General features: G+C 42.9%; 1 protein-coding gene across 1 annotated transcript; it reads right to left on the bottom strand.

The window, feature by feature from the left end:
• Window positions 1–653: 653 nt before the first annotated feature.
• On the bottom strand, window positions 654–2,658 carry LOC115158095 (ubiquitin-60S ribosomal protein L40). The gene is made up of 5 exons (XM_029706618.1): window positions 2,561–2,658; window positions 2,023–2,134; window positions 1,792–1,878; window positions 1,226–1,328; window positions 654–823 (listed from the first exon to the last, which is right to left on the bottom strand). Exons 2-5 carry the CDS (start codon window positions 2,123–2,125, stop codon window positions 730–732), a joined length of 387 nt encoding a protein of 128 aa, XP_029562478.1. The 5' UTR covers window positions 2,126–2,134; window positions 2,561–2,658; the 3' UTR covers window positions 654–729.
• Window positions 2,659–14,080: the final 11,422 nt, after the last annotated feature.

The following is a 14,080-nucleotide window of genomic DNA, read 5'->3' as shown; positions in this document are numbered from 1 at the left end:
TTGGAGTGTGCTCACTGCAATAATGTCCAGAGCATGTTCATTTCTCTACCATAAGCCACCTCTGTTGTTTTAAAGAATTTGGCAGTACGTCCGATCTGCCTCAAACGCAGACCTCCACACCCAGATTCTTCACCTGCGGGATTGTTTGAGACCAACCACCCTGACAGCTGATGAAACAGGAGTGTTTGTAATAAAGCCCTTGTGGAGAAAAACTCATTCTGATTGGCTGGGCCAGTCTCCCAAGTGTGTAGGCCTCGTGCCCTAATGAATTTGTTGAAATTGTTTATTTTTGTCTGTAGATTAAAAGCCAAAATTAGTGACATTTTAAACTGGCATTTAAAGCATACTAAATTGTAAAAATAAATAATCATGACATGAAACCTTTTTTGCATTCCCAAAATGCCTGCTATTTCAAACATGTACGTGAATTCAGACAGCCATTGTGCGTTTGTCAGCTTCATTTGGGGCTGATTCAATTAATTTGTCACACAAGTATGTACACAAGTCACCATGAATTGTCTGGCTATTTGATTTGTTTAAATGTTTTTTTTTGAGCTGTCCATGCCCTCATGAAGGCCTGACTATCAAACAAATTCAGACTGTCCTTTCTCTAAGACCCTTCAATTGTGGATTAACTTTACATCAAGGCCAGGCAATGTCTTTTTTTTTTAATGTTTATTTTACATAACAGTTCTGCATATGTCCCACAGGAAGCACCAAGCAAACAGTTTACTTCAGCTTCTTCTTGGGGCGCAGGTTGCTGGTGTGTCCACACTTCTTCTTGCGGCAGTTGACAGCACGAGGATGGAGGCGAGCGTAGCACCTGCAGCACAAAAAGGCTCAGAACTGTCCAAAGTGTGTAGTCCAGCGGCGTAAACCACTGCCAGCTAGCGCTCCAAATGGGTTCATTTGAACTAATACATTATACTGATTAGCTACCCAGTCTTTTCAGACCTATGAAATCTGAATATGTGTGGGATATGGTTGACGTGAAACAGAATTAACTGGTCCATTGTCCAGTCATCCATTCGAGGGGACACTCACATCAAGGGCACTTAAGTTTTCCTTTAACAAAGTAACATTACTGCAGTTGCTGAATGTTGCATTTCCATCACCTCAATCTCAAATGTGCATTTAGGTTTCTAAAGGGTGAGTTTAAAGAAACACTCCAACCTTAACTATTTTGTAAAATCAGTTGTTCATTACCGCCATCAAGTTTACTTACTTGCGGCAGATCATTTTGTCGCAGTTGTACTTCTGGGCCAGCTGTCTCAGAGATGGCTCAATGATGCCTCCACGCAGACGCAGCACAAGATGCAGGGTGGACTCTGGAGGGGGAACAAACATAGTACTTTTGTACACTTTTTAGACAGTAGCTCTGAAACTAGCATGCACAAGTCAAAAGTGGTCCCCAAAAATGTTGTACTACATCACATGTACTGATATGTGCACCACATTGTGCGCCCTCTCGATCTGCTGTGCGTGCATCTTGCTAGCTGTCACTCAAATGGCAAGGGGCTGAAGCTCATTGGCTGAAAATAATTGTTAGGGGGCTGTCTCCAGGGGGAGAAAATAGCACACAAAGCTTCCAGAAAAAACTTAGTAGCTAGCTTAGGTAAAACAGTAATTCTGCTCATAGATTATGCATGTATGAACTACGCATTGACACATCCAGCCTGAAGCAGTTTTAGTATAGTCCCAAAGTATGTCTTTAAAAGCACCTGTACCGTTTCACATAGGGCTAACTCATAACTTTGAGCAGCATTACATGCTCTCATTAACTCCTCTTACCTTTCTGGATGTTGTAGTCTGACAAGGTGCGACCATCTTCAAGCTGTTTTCCAGCGAAGATCAGACGCTGCTGGTCAGGAGGAATACCTGAGAATAGAAAGCATATTGATATGACCCACTAATGAAATCACTCATGCACAGTGCTAGTATCAAAGTGTAAAATCCACCTCCCCTATGTAAATAAAACAGCCATACAGTATGACAAATGAGCTCCAATGAAACTTAAAATACCTTCCTTATCCTGGATCTTGGCCTTGACATTTTCAATAGTATCGCTGGGCTCAACCTCAAGGGTGATGGTTTTCCCCGTCAACGTCTTCACAAAGATCTGCATCTTGGCAGGCTGTTGGGAGAAGAATTGGTGCGAGTTGGTGGCAAGTTAGCGGATTTCTCTTTTAGAAACGTGTTAACTAGCAGTCTGCTACTCCCTGGTACCAAGCATGGAAATCCACAAACAATGCTATGGGAGTCCACAACTCAGTCATCAACGAGTATTAATCTATTTGGAGGACAATAATGAACACGCTAGCTATCCCATCGGCAATCAGAATGAGCAGCCAACCACCTCGCTAACGTATCAGTAAGGCCTCTGCCACATGCTCGAGCTCGTATTTCAATGCTCATATTTACACGTCTAACATGTGATAACCAAATGGCTACTGAGACACGTATATGGTAGCGGTCAGACACTGGTGTGTTTCTATAACTTTATAAATGCGTATTCTAGTCAATTTCCCCAAAATTGTTATGAACAAAAATGTGAACCCACCCGGTCGCTAGCTGAGCCTCAACGAAAAGAGTCTGTACAAGGCGGAAGTTATATTACATCACATCCTCTTCTGCTTCGCACCAGTTTTTTTTTATTTGCACAAATCTGTTTGATTAATCCTGACTCTACTAACAGCAAAATGTGGGGAAAGTTAGCTTCAGGATCATATAAAGTTGCAATATACTACTGGTATCACTAAATTGTATCCTCAAACGAACACAAACGATCAGTCGCTTGGAACAGGTGTTAGATAACTGCATTTTACTGCCACCCTCTGGTGTGACTGAGTAAACTTCTCTGATTAGGTAATTTATTTAATCATACCTGTCTCAAGTGTGTATTATTTCATAATTTATTTGACTATATAATGTACAGTATGTATGAATTTATCAGTGGTGGGAGAAATGGGGAAGGTAATGGATGAAAATATGCCACAGTGAAACATTAACTCCATTTAAGATGCTCTCACAGCAACTCTTAAGTTTCAAAACATCTTCCTAATTGCATGCATTGCCATGCAAACAGCGTTGATACTGTACGTGAACGTGAGGCAAGGCAAATTTAAATTGTAAGGTTATCCACAGAAATGCTATTATGAATAAAATACTTTTTTTATGATATCCAATTGGTTGTTACAGTCTTGTTCCATCACTGCAACTCCCCTATGGACTCAGGAGAGGCAAAGGTTGAGAGCCAAACATCCGCTGAAACACAACCCTGCCAAGCCGCAATGCTTCTTGACACACTGCTTGCTTATCCCAGAAGCCAGCTGCACCAATGTGTCAGAGGAAACACCGTCCAGCTGGCAACCAAAGTAAGCTTGCAGGCACCCGGCTCGTCACAAGAGCACAATGGGACAAGGACATCCCAGCCAGCCAAACCCTCCCCTAACCCAGACGAGGCTAGGCCAATTGTCCACGGCCTCATGGGTGATCTGGTCACAGCAGGCTGTGACACAGCCTGGCATTGAACCTGGGTCTGTAGTGATGCCTCAAGTACTGTGATGCAGTGCCTTAGACCGCTGCACTACTAGGGAGGCCCTTGCATAAAAGACACTTGAGGCAGGGAAGCGTGTAGCTACCACTATTCAGGTGCTGCTCTTCACTGTGGAATGGGTAAGTAACTTTCATTGCCTCCTATAAGCTTCTCTTTGCTACAGACAAATAAACACATAGCAGCAGACAATGAACATTCTCATTTCTGTTTATTTATATTTCTGTTCATTCAGATCTTCATTCCATCACTAATTAACAGAAAATATCAACTGTATCACTCAGGGCTGTCTTAATGCTAGGTGTATATGGTTGGCTACACAGGACAGAGATTTGTATTATGCACACAAAAACATTTAATAGAATAGAATGATTTAAAAAAAGATAACCATAACAGGAAATGCACAGTGATGTAAGGAGAACGACAAATTATAAGTAAGAACAGTCCAAGAAGTTCTATGGCTGTAAGCACATTGATGGGAAAGGACGTCCTTCAGTCCTCACACATCCCCTTTCGGGTGCCAACGGTGGCGATGGCCCTAACGAGACCTTGAAGACTACCTTCCAGACGGACTTCAACTCCTTCGCCACCCTTCCCAAGAAAGGAACCATCGCTCGCCTCACCCCTGGCCAGGTCGAGCACAAAGACCTGGGTCTTATCAAGGAGTATCTGACGGAAGCGGTCAAGTCCTATTCCCACCACCCATGAATCCCACTCAGCCGCACCCCTGCCTGGACCAAACTGTGCACCAACTTCCAGATGCATGAAGACCGAGGCAGGTTAACTTCCTCACCACCCAGATAGAGGGCTTCCAGAACATGGCCTCATCCGACACCAGCCGCATCCGGCTAGTCATGGCCATCAAGAAGAATCAAATGGAGAAGCTTCTCGAGACCACTCATAATGCTATGTTCACCCCATACAATGTGATGCCCATTGTCAAGGCCAAGGTCAAACACCTAGGTCAGTGGCTCTGTCAAATCTAGATCATCATGTTGTATATGCATATATACTATATCTGTGACGTCATTCTCACATTTGTGGATTATTTGTCACTCAAATGGAAGCATTGCAGAACGGGGGTAAACATTGGTTTTGGATGAACCTTTATGCAAGGCCTGCCCCAGGCATAAGCGGTGGCTTAGGGCCCCAGAGGTCTCAACTTACTATTGAGTGTAAGAATACACCAGGTGCAGTTTCCTGTGGCTATTTTAGCGTCTAAATTTTGCTAGGGAAAACGCAAACATTTTTTTTTAGATGCATGCCAGCAAAGCCACAACACATTTTATTAGGCATATGTGGTCTAACACAGAAGGAAAATACAATCACGAGGATCCATTTTTATAGACAACATACTGACGCACAGACAGCGCATTGTACAAACAAAACAACCCTCACCATATCAACTGGAATTACATGGGTCTATTACTAAACTTTTTGTTGAAAAAAAATATTTGAATGGGAAGAGGCAAACATGGTTACAGACCCAACAACATTACATAGTAAAGAAAAGCACATGAGCTAATTATAATACACAAATTAAAAACAAAAAACAATGAAATCATTCCAACATTGCCGAAAATGATGATAACATACTAATGAGATAGACCTATATTAGCAATATAACAGTTGAGATGTACAAACTATGGCATATGGGAACGATGAGCGGATAAGAGGCAAGCCGTAACTTCGATTAGGACATTAATGAGCGGGTAGTCCATATAACTATTTGTTCAGCACTTTTTAAATTTACAGCGATATAATTCAGAACATGGGCCGTTCTTACAGTATTCTCCCAGTACACCAAGTCAGAACCGTAGGATAAATAATGGGGGCATATAAGCAGACAATGAAAGCTCTTACAATAGTCGACGATGACATTTCTCTAAAACAGGCTATAGGCTACTTGTACACCACCAAGTCAGAACAGTAGGCTAATTCTTAGTGTGAGACACATGGGCTACTAACAGCTTACTACACAACATACACTTATTATTACTTTCTTAGCTACTGTATACATATCTCCCTGGCATATTACATAATTTATGCAGCAGTATACAAGACATATTTTATGACTCACTGTTGTTGTGCTGTGCTCACTTGAACATGGCGGCGCAATCCTGTAATGTAGATGATGGGAGTCAGGAAGCAGGTGATTGGAGAGTTTAATAGACACCGAAGCAAGGGCAGTCCTTTCACAGCGGAATGAGGGGGACAAGAAACTGCACCCATGTGCCTTTCTCTCCAAGCGGTTCTCGCCAGCAGAACACAACTCCGATGTAGGTAACCGGGAGCTCTTGGCAGTTAAGTGGGCCCTTGAGTGGTGGAGACACTGGTTGGAAGGGGTACCTCGTCCTTTCATAATCTGGACGGACCAGAAGAACTTGGTCTCCATTCAAGAAGCCAACCTGTTCTTTAACAGGTTCAACTTCACATTAGCCTATTGCCCGGGATCCAAGAATCAGAAAGCAGACGCCCTGTCCCGCCAACACAATGTTTCTAATGAGAAGAGGGTCTCCAAGCCCATCATCCCCAGCTCCAGCATTGTGACCCCCGTGATATGGAGTATTGAGACCACAGTCCAACAAGCCCAGACCGGAGAACCTGATTCCGGCGGGGGTCCCACTAATAGACTTCATGTTCAATGATCAGCCTGTTCCCAAGTACTACAACGGGGACACTCCTCTAAATTAACTGTGCGTCCAGGGGTTAATCGGACACTGGAGTTCCTGAGGGGGAGATTCTGGTGGCTCAACATAATTGAGGATGTGAGATCCTTCGTTACGGTCTGCTCCACCTGTGCCCAAAGCAAGTCCTCACGACAGCGACCAGCTGGGTTGCTCCAACCTCTACCCATCCCCAGCTGGCCCTGGTCCCACCTGTCTGTAGACTTTATCACAGGTTTATCCCACATCCCAAGGGATTACCACTATCCTGGTGGTCATCGATTGGTTTTCCAAGGCAGCCCATTTCATCGCTTTCCCCAAGTTGCCCTCAGCGAAGGAGACCCCTGATCTCATGATTACCTTTCAACTACACAGACTTCCCCAGGACATTGTCTCTGATCGTGGGCCCCAGTTCGTTGCACGGTATTAGAAAGCCTTCTGCTCCCTGTTGGGGGCGTCGGTGAGTCTCTCCTCGGGATCCACCAACAGTCGAATGGGCAAACGGAGCGGGCCAACCAGGAGCTGGAGAAGTTCCTCCACTGTTTCGTCTCCACCCAGGCCAGCAACTGGAGCAAGTTCCTCATCTAGGCAGAGTATGCTCAAAACACACTGCCGAACTCATCCACTGGACTGTCGCCATTCGAGTGTCAGTTCGGGTTCGCCCCATGTCTCCCATCTCAAGCTGGTAAGGACCCATCCTTCTCTCTCCCCATACCTGCACCTCCACCCCCTCGATTTGTTGATGGTCGCCTGGCCTACACTGTCCGGCATCTGTTGGAGGCTCGTCGGGTCCGAGGCACCCTGCAGTACCTGGTGGACTGGGAGGGCTACGGCCCCGAGGAGCGGGTGTGGGTGCCTGCCCGGGACATCCTGGATCTGGGACTTGTTCGGGATTTCAACCAACTACGTGGTGGTCGCCCTGGCTCTGTGGTTGGAGCCGCTCCTTTACTCGTTATGTTTTCTGTTGTCCTTTGCAGAAGCTTGAATTGTTTACCGTGTGCGTTCGTTTCTTGAGTCAGTTTTCGAGACTTAGTGTTTGCTGTTTTTCAAGTGTACTGTGACCCTGTGGCTACCATTTCTCAGTAAAGTATTATGTTTATCCTTAAGCACTGATTCCTCGTCTGGTCTCTTCTCTGAACCTGGGTCCAACCTCACTACGTCACAGTATTAAGATCACCTCCTATAATGACCTCACAACCTATGCATAAAGGTTTCAGCACAGATGGTCCTTTTACTCATAGCCTATGTTTTATAGTACCTTGACATGTGCAGGAATGATATGATGCAAAAGAGCACAGGTTTTATGGAGGTGAAAACATAGGTTGATGCCAGGCGTAATCATAGTATAATTACATGTATGGCCTTGCTGTCCTGCATTTACTTTTTTGCATTTCTCATGTCTTTTCCAAAGTACAGCCCATGCCTTTCTCCAACTTCCTACCTAGGATGTAAAGTGTACTCTTGGGCATGTCCTTGCTGATGTCAACATTGTGAACAGAATGACCCATGTTGGTGGTGGGGTTATGGTATGGTATAAGCTACGGACAACAAACACAACTGCATTTCATCGATGGCAATTTAAATGCACAGAGATACCGTCATGAGATCCTGAGGCCCTTGCCTTGCTATTCATCTGCTGCCATCACCTTATGTTTCAGCATTATAATGCATGTCCCCATGTCGCAAGGATCTATACACAGTTCCTGGAAGCTGAAAATGTCCCAGTTCTTTCATGACCTGCATACTCACCAGCCATGTCACCTATTGAGCATGTTTGGGATGCTCTGGATTAACGTGTATGACAGCATGTTCCAGTTCCCGCCAATATCCAGCAACTTCACACAGCCATTGAAGAGGAGTGAGACCACATTCAACAGGCCACAATCAACAGCCTGATCAACTCTATGCGAAGGAGATGTGTCGCGCTGCATGAGGCAAATGGTGGTCACACCAGATACTGACTGGTTTTCGGAATCCACGCCCCTACCTTTTTTTGACAAACAGATGCATATTTTTATTCCCAGTCATGTGGCAGGTAGCCTAGTGGTTAGAGTGTTGGACTATTAACTGAAAGGTTGCAAGATCAAATCCCTGAGCTAACAAGGTAAGAATATGTCATTCTGCCCCTGAACAAGGGGCACTGTTCCTAGACTGTCATTGAAAATAAGAATTTGTTCTTAACTGACTTGCCTAGTTAAATAAAGGTAAAATTTGAAATCCATAGATTAGGGTCTAATGTATTGACTGATTTATAAACTGTAACTCAGTAAAATCATTGCGTGTTTATATTTCTATATTGTCAGCAGCATACCACCCTGCAGCCCAATGTGAGCGTGCCTTTAAAGCTAAGCAGGGTTGGTCCTGGTTGGTGCCTAGATGGGAGACCAGATGCTGCTGGAAGTGGAGGGCCAGTAGGAGGCAATATCCAAATGCCCCAGGTCAGTGATTGGGACGTTGCCCTGTGTAGGGTGCTGTCTTTCGGATGGGATGTTAAACAGGTGTCCTGACTCTGTGGTCACTAAAGATTTCATGGCACTTATCATAAGAGTAGGAGTGTTAACCCCGGTGTCCTGGCAAAATTCCCAATCTGGCCCTCATGGCTACCTAAATCATCCCCTCATTGCTGTAAATGAGATTGTGTTCTCAGTCAATTTACCTGGTACAATTAGGGTTAGATAAATACATATTTTTGTTCAGTGTAAATATACTTTAATACTCTGCATTTGCACACACTGTATACAGATTTTTTATTGTGTTATTGACTGCACGTTTGTTTATCCCATGTGTAACTCTGTGTTGTTGTTTATGTCGCACTGCTTTGCTTTATCTTGGCCAGGTCGCAGTTGTAAATGAGAACTTGTTCTCAACTGGCCTACCTGGTTAAATAAAGATGAAATAAAAAATAAAAATAAAAATCATTCATTGGTACAGAAGTTCCAGTACAGAAGTTCCTGTGCCATTGGAATTGAAAACCAATACCGCTGAGAGCAACGACAAGTCAATTATGGTTATGTAAACGAACACTAGAGGACAGTATTGTAAATGCAAATTAATATTTCATAAGGGGGTCAAACTGATGTTTCTTCAGGCTTATTATGTTCACATTTCACTGTACGTTCCCTAGACACACACACAGAACGATGTGTAATGCTGAACAGAAATGTGTTGCAGTTGTCAGTGCTTAAGCAATGCAGATATCTGCGATTACCTCATCAGTGTTGGGAAGTAGTCAACTACATGTAGTTGAACTAGTCATTTAGCTACACTTTGCAGTAGCTAGGTGGTAGTAGAACTAAATTCAAATCTTGGTAGTGTATATTACTTTTTTGTCATGTAGTGGTGTAGCTATCTACTGGAACTACACACTACTTTTTTTTACCTTTTTTTTATATATGGGTGAAGCAGCATCAGACCTGCCTAATTCTCACTTGAGAAACTTTTGTGCGTGCCTAAAATATAAACTTTTTGTGTTTAATAGGCTAAATTACACATTTTGTTAACATCTGATTCCAGAGTGATCTGTTTTTGCAATTTTTGGTCTGACATTTTAGATTTACATAGATATGAGAATTTTTCACAAAGTAGTTTGGATGTAGTGAACTACTTTTTGAAAGTAACTTTCATTAAGTAAACTATATTTTTATTTAGTATAGCTTAACTTCTTCCAGTGTGAAGTAATTGGTTGTTTAGTAAACTATACTTTGAGTAACTTCCCCAACACTGTACCACAGGAGGTTGGTGGCACCTTAATTGGGGAGGACGGGCTCGTGGTAATGGCTGGAGTGAAATGGTATCGAATACATGGTTTGATGCCATTTTCACTCGCCCCGTTCCAGCCATTATTATGAGCCGTTCTCCCCTCAGCATCCTCCACTGCTACCTAATACTTTCTCAGAGAACCAGTTGACACCAAGACACTGGTTAATGTACACACAAGCTCTTTGTCAATCAATCAGTCAAATGTATTTTATAAAGCCCCTTTCACATCAGCAGTTGTCACAAAGGGATTGACATATACCCAGCCTAAAACCCCAAAGAGCAGAAACATATTGATTGATTGATTGACTGACTGACTGACACGCTCTTTGTCTCTTTTGTGTGCAAGCATCAGCAAGTTGTTCTTATCTTAGTGTCTTTTAATCATCTCCCTCCCTCTCCCTCCATCTTCCGGCAACCTGGTCTCAGAGCATTTCGTATAATTTTGTATTTAAAGCAGAGACTCTATTTAGTATATGTTACATTTCGTATGGTAAGTATTAATTTGTGAATGTCCATCACCTATTTCATATGATAGGTTACAAATTACAATTCGTATTATATGTTACGATTTTGCAAAACGTACAATGCGTTACGAATTTGGTAAACGTACAATATGTTACGGATTGCCAAACATATGATATATTACAAATATATTATAGCTAGGTGGCTAGGTGGCTGTTAGCTAGCTCACTAACATTAGCTAGGCTAGTGGTTAGAGTTAGGAGTTAGGGTTAAGTTAAGTTAAGGAGTTAGGTTAAAGGGTTAAGGTTATGATTAGGTGAAGGGTTAGCTAACATGATAAGTTCTTGCAAAGTAGCTAAAAAGTAGCAGGTAGTTGAAAAGTTGCTAATTAGCTAAAATGCCAAAGTGATGAGTGTGAGGAGATTGCTAGAAGTTCACGTTATACGTCTACCCATCCACCCTTCTTTTGTTTTTGCCTTAAGTAACCATCTGGCTTACGTAACCATTCCAAACGTAAAATATCATACTAAATGGAGTGTCTCAGATTTACATACATAATAATACGAAATGCTCTGAGATCAGGTTGCCATCTGTAAATTACAGTTTTTCTCAATTGCTTAAACACAATTCCTGGAACAACTCACCATTTTCTCAAATCTTCACACAATTTTAAAAACTCAAACCCAACGGTACAAACATCTAACTTCTGGGTCCCAATTCAAACTTTGCCCTCAGACAACACACACAAGCTGTCAAAAACACAGACTACATGACTGTTTGTTACACACTGGAGGGATTCATTCAAAACACTGCTACCAAAATGTTTAGAATAGGTTTTCAGAGAAATAATTCGGAACTTTGTAAAATCACAGCACTGACTATCCAGATAACCCTTTCAGGAACACCCTGGTGAGAGAAATTCAAAAAGGGAATACTACTGTATATGCTGTTTTGGTAAAAAAGCTGACCGTTGAAATGTCACACTGACAGAACATGTAAGGAAGAGTCCATGCCGAGTAAAATACCCAATTTCCAAAAGCTTTATTTCCAAATGCAGCAAATGTACAGGTTACTCAGCATCAGTGTTCTCATCATCTCGTCTCAGGTCTGGGTCAGGTCATAATATCTCATCAATGTCACACATTATGTTTGCTCCTGTCAGGCAGCGTGGAAAAAAATTCCCTTGTGTGCCTGAGAAAACCCTGGATAGACTCCACAGACACATCACCACAGGTGTCCACCATTGCCTCCAGGAGGTTTTGCTGTGTGTAGGGGTTTCGGTCATACACTCTCCACCGCCATGCTGATAAAAATTAATCAATCGGATTCAGAAATGGGGAATATGCTGGCAAAAAAAGAACGGTGAACCTGAGGTGGTCATTGAACCAGGCGCGAACCAGAGCAGCCCGATGGAAACTCACGTTATCCCAAATGACAACATATTGGGCTTGCTCTGGTTGCCCTGGCTCCACTTCCTGTTGAAGAATGTTATTGTGCAGCTGATCTAGAAAATGAAGGAGTTGTGCCGTGTTGTATGGTCCCACTTTGACATGGCGGTGGAGGACGCCACGATTGCTGCACATAGGATGACGTTGCCTCCCCTCTGGCCAGGAACTTGTATGATCGCACGGTGACCAATGATGTTGCGCCCCCTTTTGCGCCTTTTTATTAGGTTGAACCCTGCCTCGTCGATGAAGATGTACTCCTGTGGGTCAGCCATGGCATCCAGCTCAAAGATTCTCTACAGAAGTTTAAAAAAAAAAAACATTTTACTGTACTACAAATACAGTACTGTACTACAGTACTGGAATGAAAGATTGTGTACTGCAGTTACTGTAACACATTAATATATGGTACTGTATTGATATGCTGGAGATATGGGCCATACTCTACATACTGTCAAAATGCTGTACAGTATAGCAATTACCTGCACATATTGGAATCGTTGCTCCTTAATTCTGTTTGAATTCCTTTCAAAAGGCACACGGTACAGCTGCTTTGTCTTTTTGTGGTTCTTCTGAACGATCCGGTCAATGGTGGAAATGCTGATGCTGTCAGTTCCTTGGAAGACTACCTGGTCTGCAACTATATGGGTTTGAGGTTCCCTCAAACTAATGGCATTATTGGCAATCACCATATTCACCAGGGCTCCTGCTCAGCTGTGAGAAGTCTCCGCCTACCTCTAATAGATGGCCGCCTCTCTGTTCTCCAAAAATGAAATGAAATTACCGTGGTGAAAATTACACTGAGAACAAAAGTGGAGATTCAGTCTATATGCACTACAACAATACATGTACCACAGTAACAAGGCAAAATACCTGTTTTCCCTTCTGAAAGTACGGACAATGGATACAACCGTGTAACGGCTTAGGTTGAAAATAAGAATTTGTTCTTAACTGACTTGCCTAGTTAAATAAAGGTAAAACATTTTTTTTTTTTAAAGGTTGGGTTGCACAAGCTGTCCAGCTTCTGTCATAGTCCTCCCATGTATGAGCACATGATGAACTAGGGTGGCACGGATTTCACCCGAGATGACTTGTCTTTGTTGTTGTTGTCCGCTTCCTCTCTGTTGTGTTGCAACTTCGGCATTGTTAGGATCCATTGTTCCAAAGCACATGGACATGCCTCTAGGCCCTATTTATTGATCCTGCAATTCTGACTGGTGTGTTAACAATTTTGAGGCTTAGTGTTTGCACCTGGAGAAAGGTGTGCTCTTTGAGTTTAGGTTGTGATGACTTGAGTTAATTATATTGAGAGCATGTGTTTGCTGAATGAATATATAGCACAATTAATTATTTATTTGGCCACTTGTGTAAGGTTTTGCAGAAATAGTTTAGAATATTGAAACATTTATGGAAACAGGTGAATAGTGTTTACAATTATGGGAAATGTGTGTGTGTGTTTTGGGGAATGATGTAAGGGTAAGGTTTTTTTGTGCTCCAAGAACCAGTTTGTGTTTAGCAATCGAGAGAAACTGTAAATTCAGCCACATCACCGCTCCCTACAATGAGCAACACTTCAGCACGACCCATAAGAAGGCTTTTGGGGCCAAGCCTCTCTCCAGGACCTGCCTGGACAACCCACATAGACCCACATTAGCCATGTGCATTTACTCTACACTGAGTAAACAAAACATTAGGAAAACCTTCTCTTTCCATGACGTAGACTGACCAGGTGAATCCAGGTGAAAGCAATGATCCATTACTGATGTCACTTGTTAAATCCACTTCAAATCAGTTTAGAAGAAGGGGAGGAGACAGGTTAAAGAAGTATTTTTAAGCCTTGAGACAATTGAGACATGGATTGTGTATGTATGCCATTCAGAGGGTGAATGTGCCAGACAAAAAAGTGCCTTTGAATGGGGTATGGTAGTAGGTGCCAGGCGCACCGGTTTAAGTGTGTCAAGGACATCCAGCCAACTTGACACAACAGTGGGAAGCATTGGAGTCAACATGGGCCAGCATCCCTGTGGAACACCTCCAAAACCTTGTGGAGTCCATGACCTGACAAACTGAGGCTGTTCTGAGGACAAAAAGGGGGTGCAACTCAATATTAGGGAAGTGTTCCTAATCGTTTGTACACTCAGTTTGTACACTTTCTTTTAACAAATAGGCCTACTCCTCTTGAAATGCATGCTTTG

This window comes from Salmo trutta, chromosome 22 (genome assembly GCF_901001165.1).
Source record: "Salmo trutta chromosome 22, fSalTru1.1, whole genome shotgun sequence".
NCBI classification, from domain to species: Eukaryota; Metazoa; Chordata; class Actinopteri; order Salmoniformes; family Salmonidae; genus Salmo; species Salmo trutta.
The sequence above is the reverse complement of the archived record's forward strand: the minus strand, read 5'-3'. Positions and strand labels throughout refer to the sequence as shown.

Bases quoted from the DNA above. Each gene is read 5' to 3' on its own strand.
- LOC115158095 (XM_029706618.1), bottom strand. From the start codon at position 2,125: ATGCAGATCTTTGTGAAGACGTTGACGGGGAAAACCATCACCCTTGAG. The intron at 1,329-1,791 runs GTAAGAGGAGTT...TTCCCCCTCCAG, and splicing joins AGACTACAACATCCAGAAAG to AGTCCACCCTGCATCTTGTG. The intron at 824-1,225 runs GTAAGTAAACTT...TTTGTGCTGCAG, and splicing joins GACAAAATGATCTGCCGCAA to GTGCTACGCTCGCCTCCATC.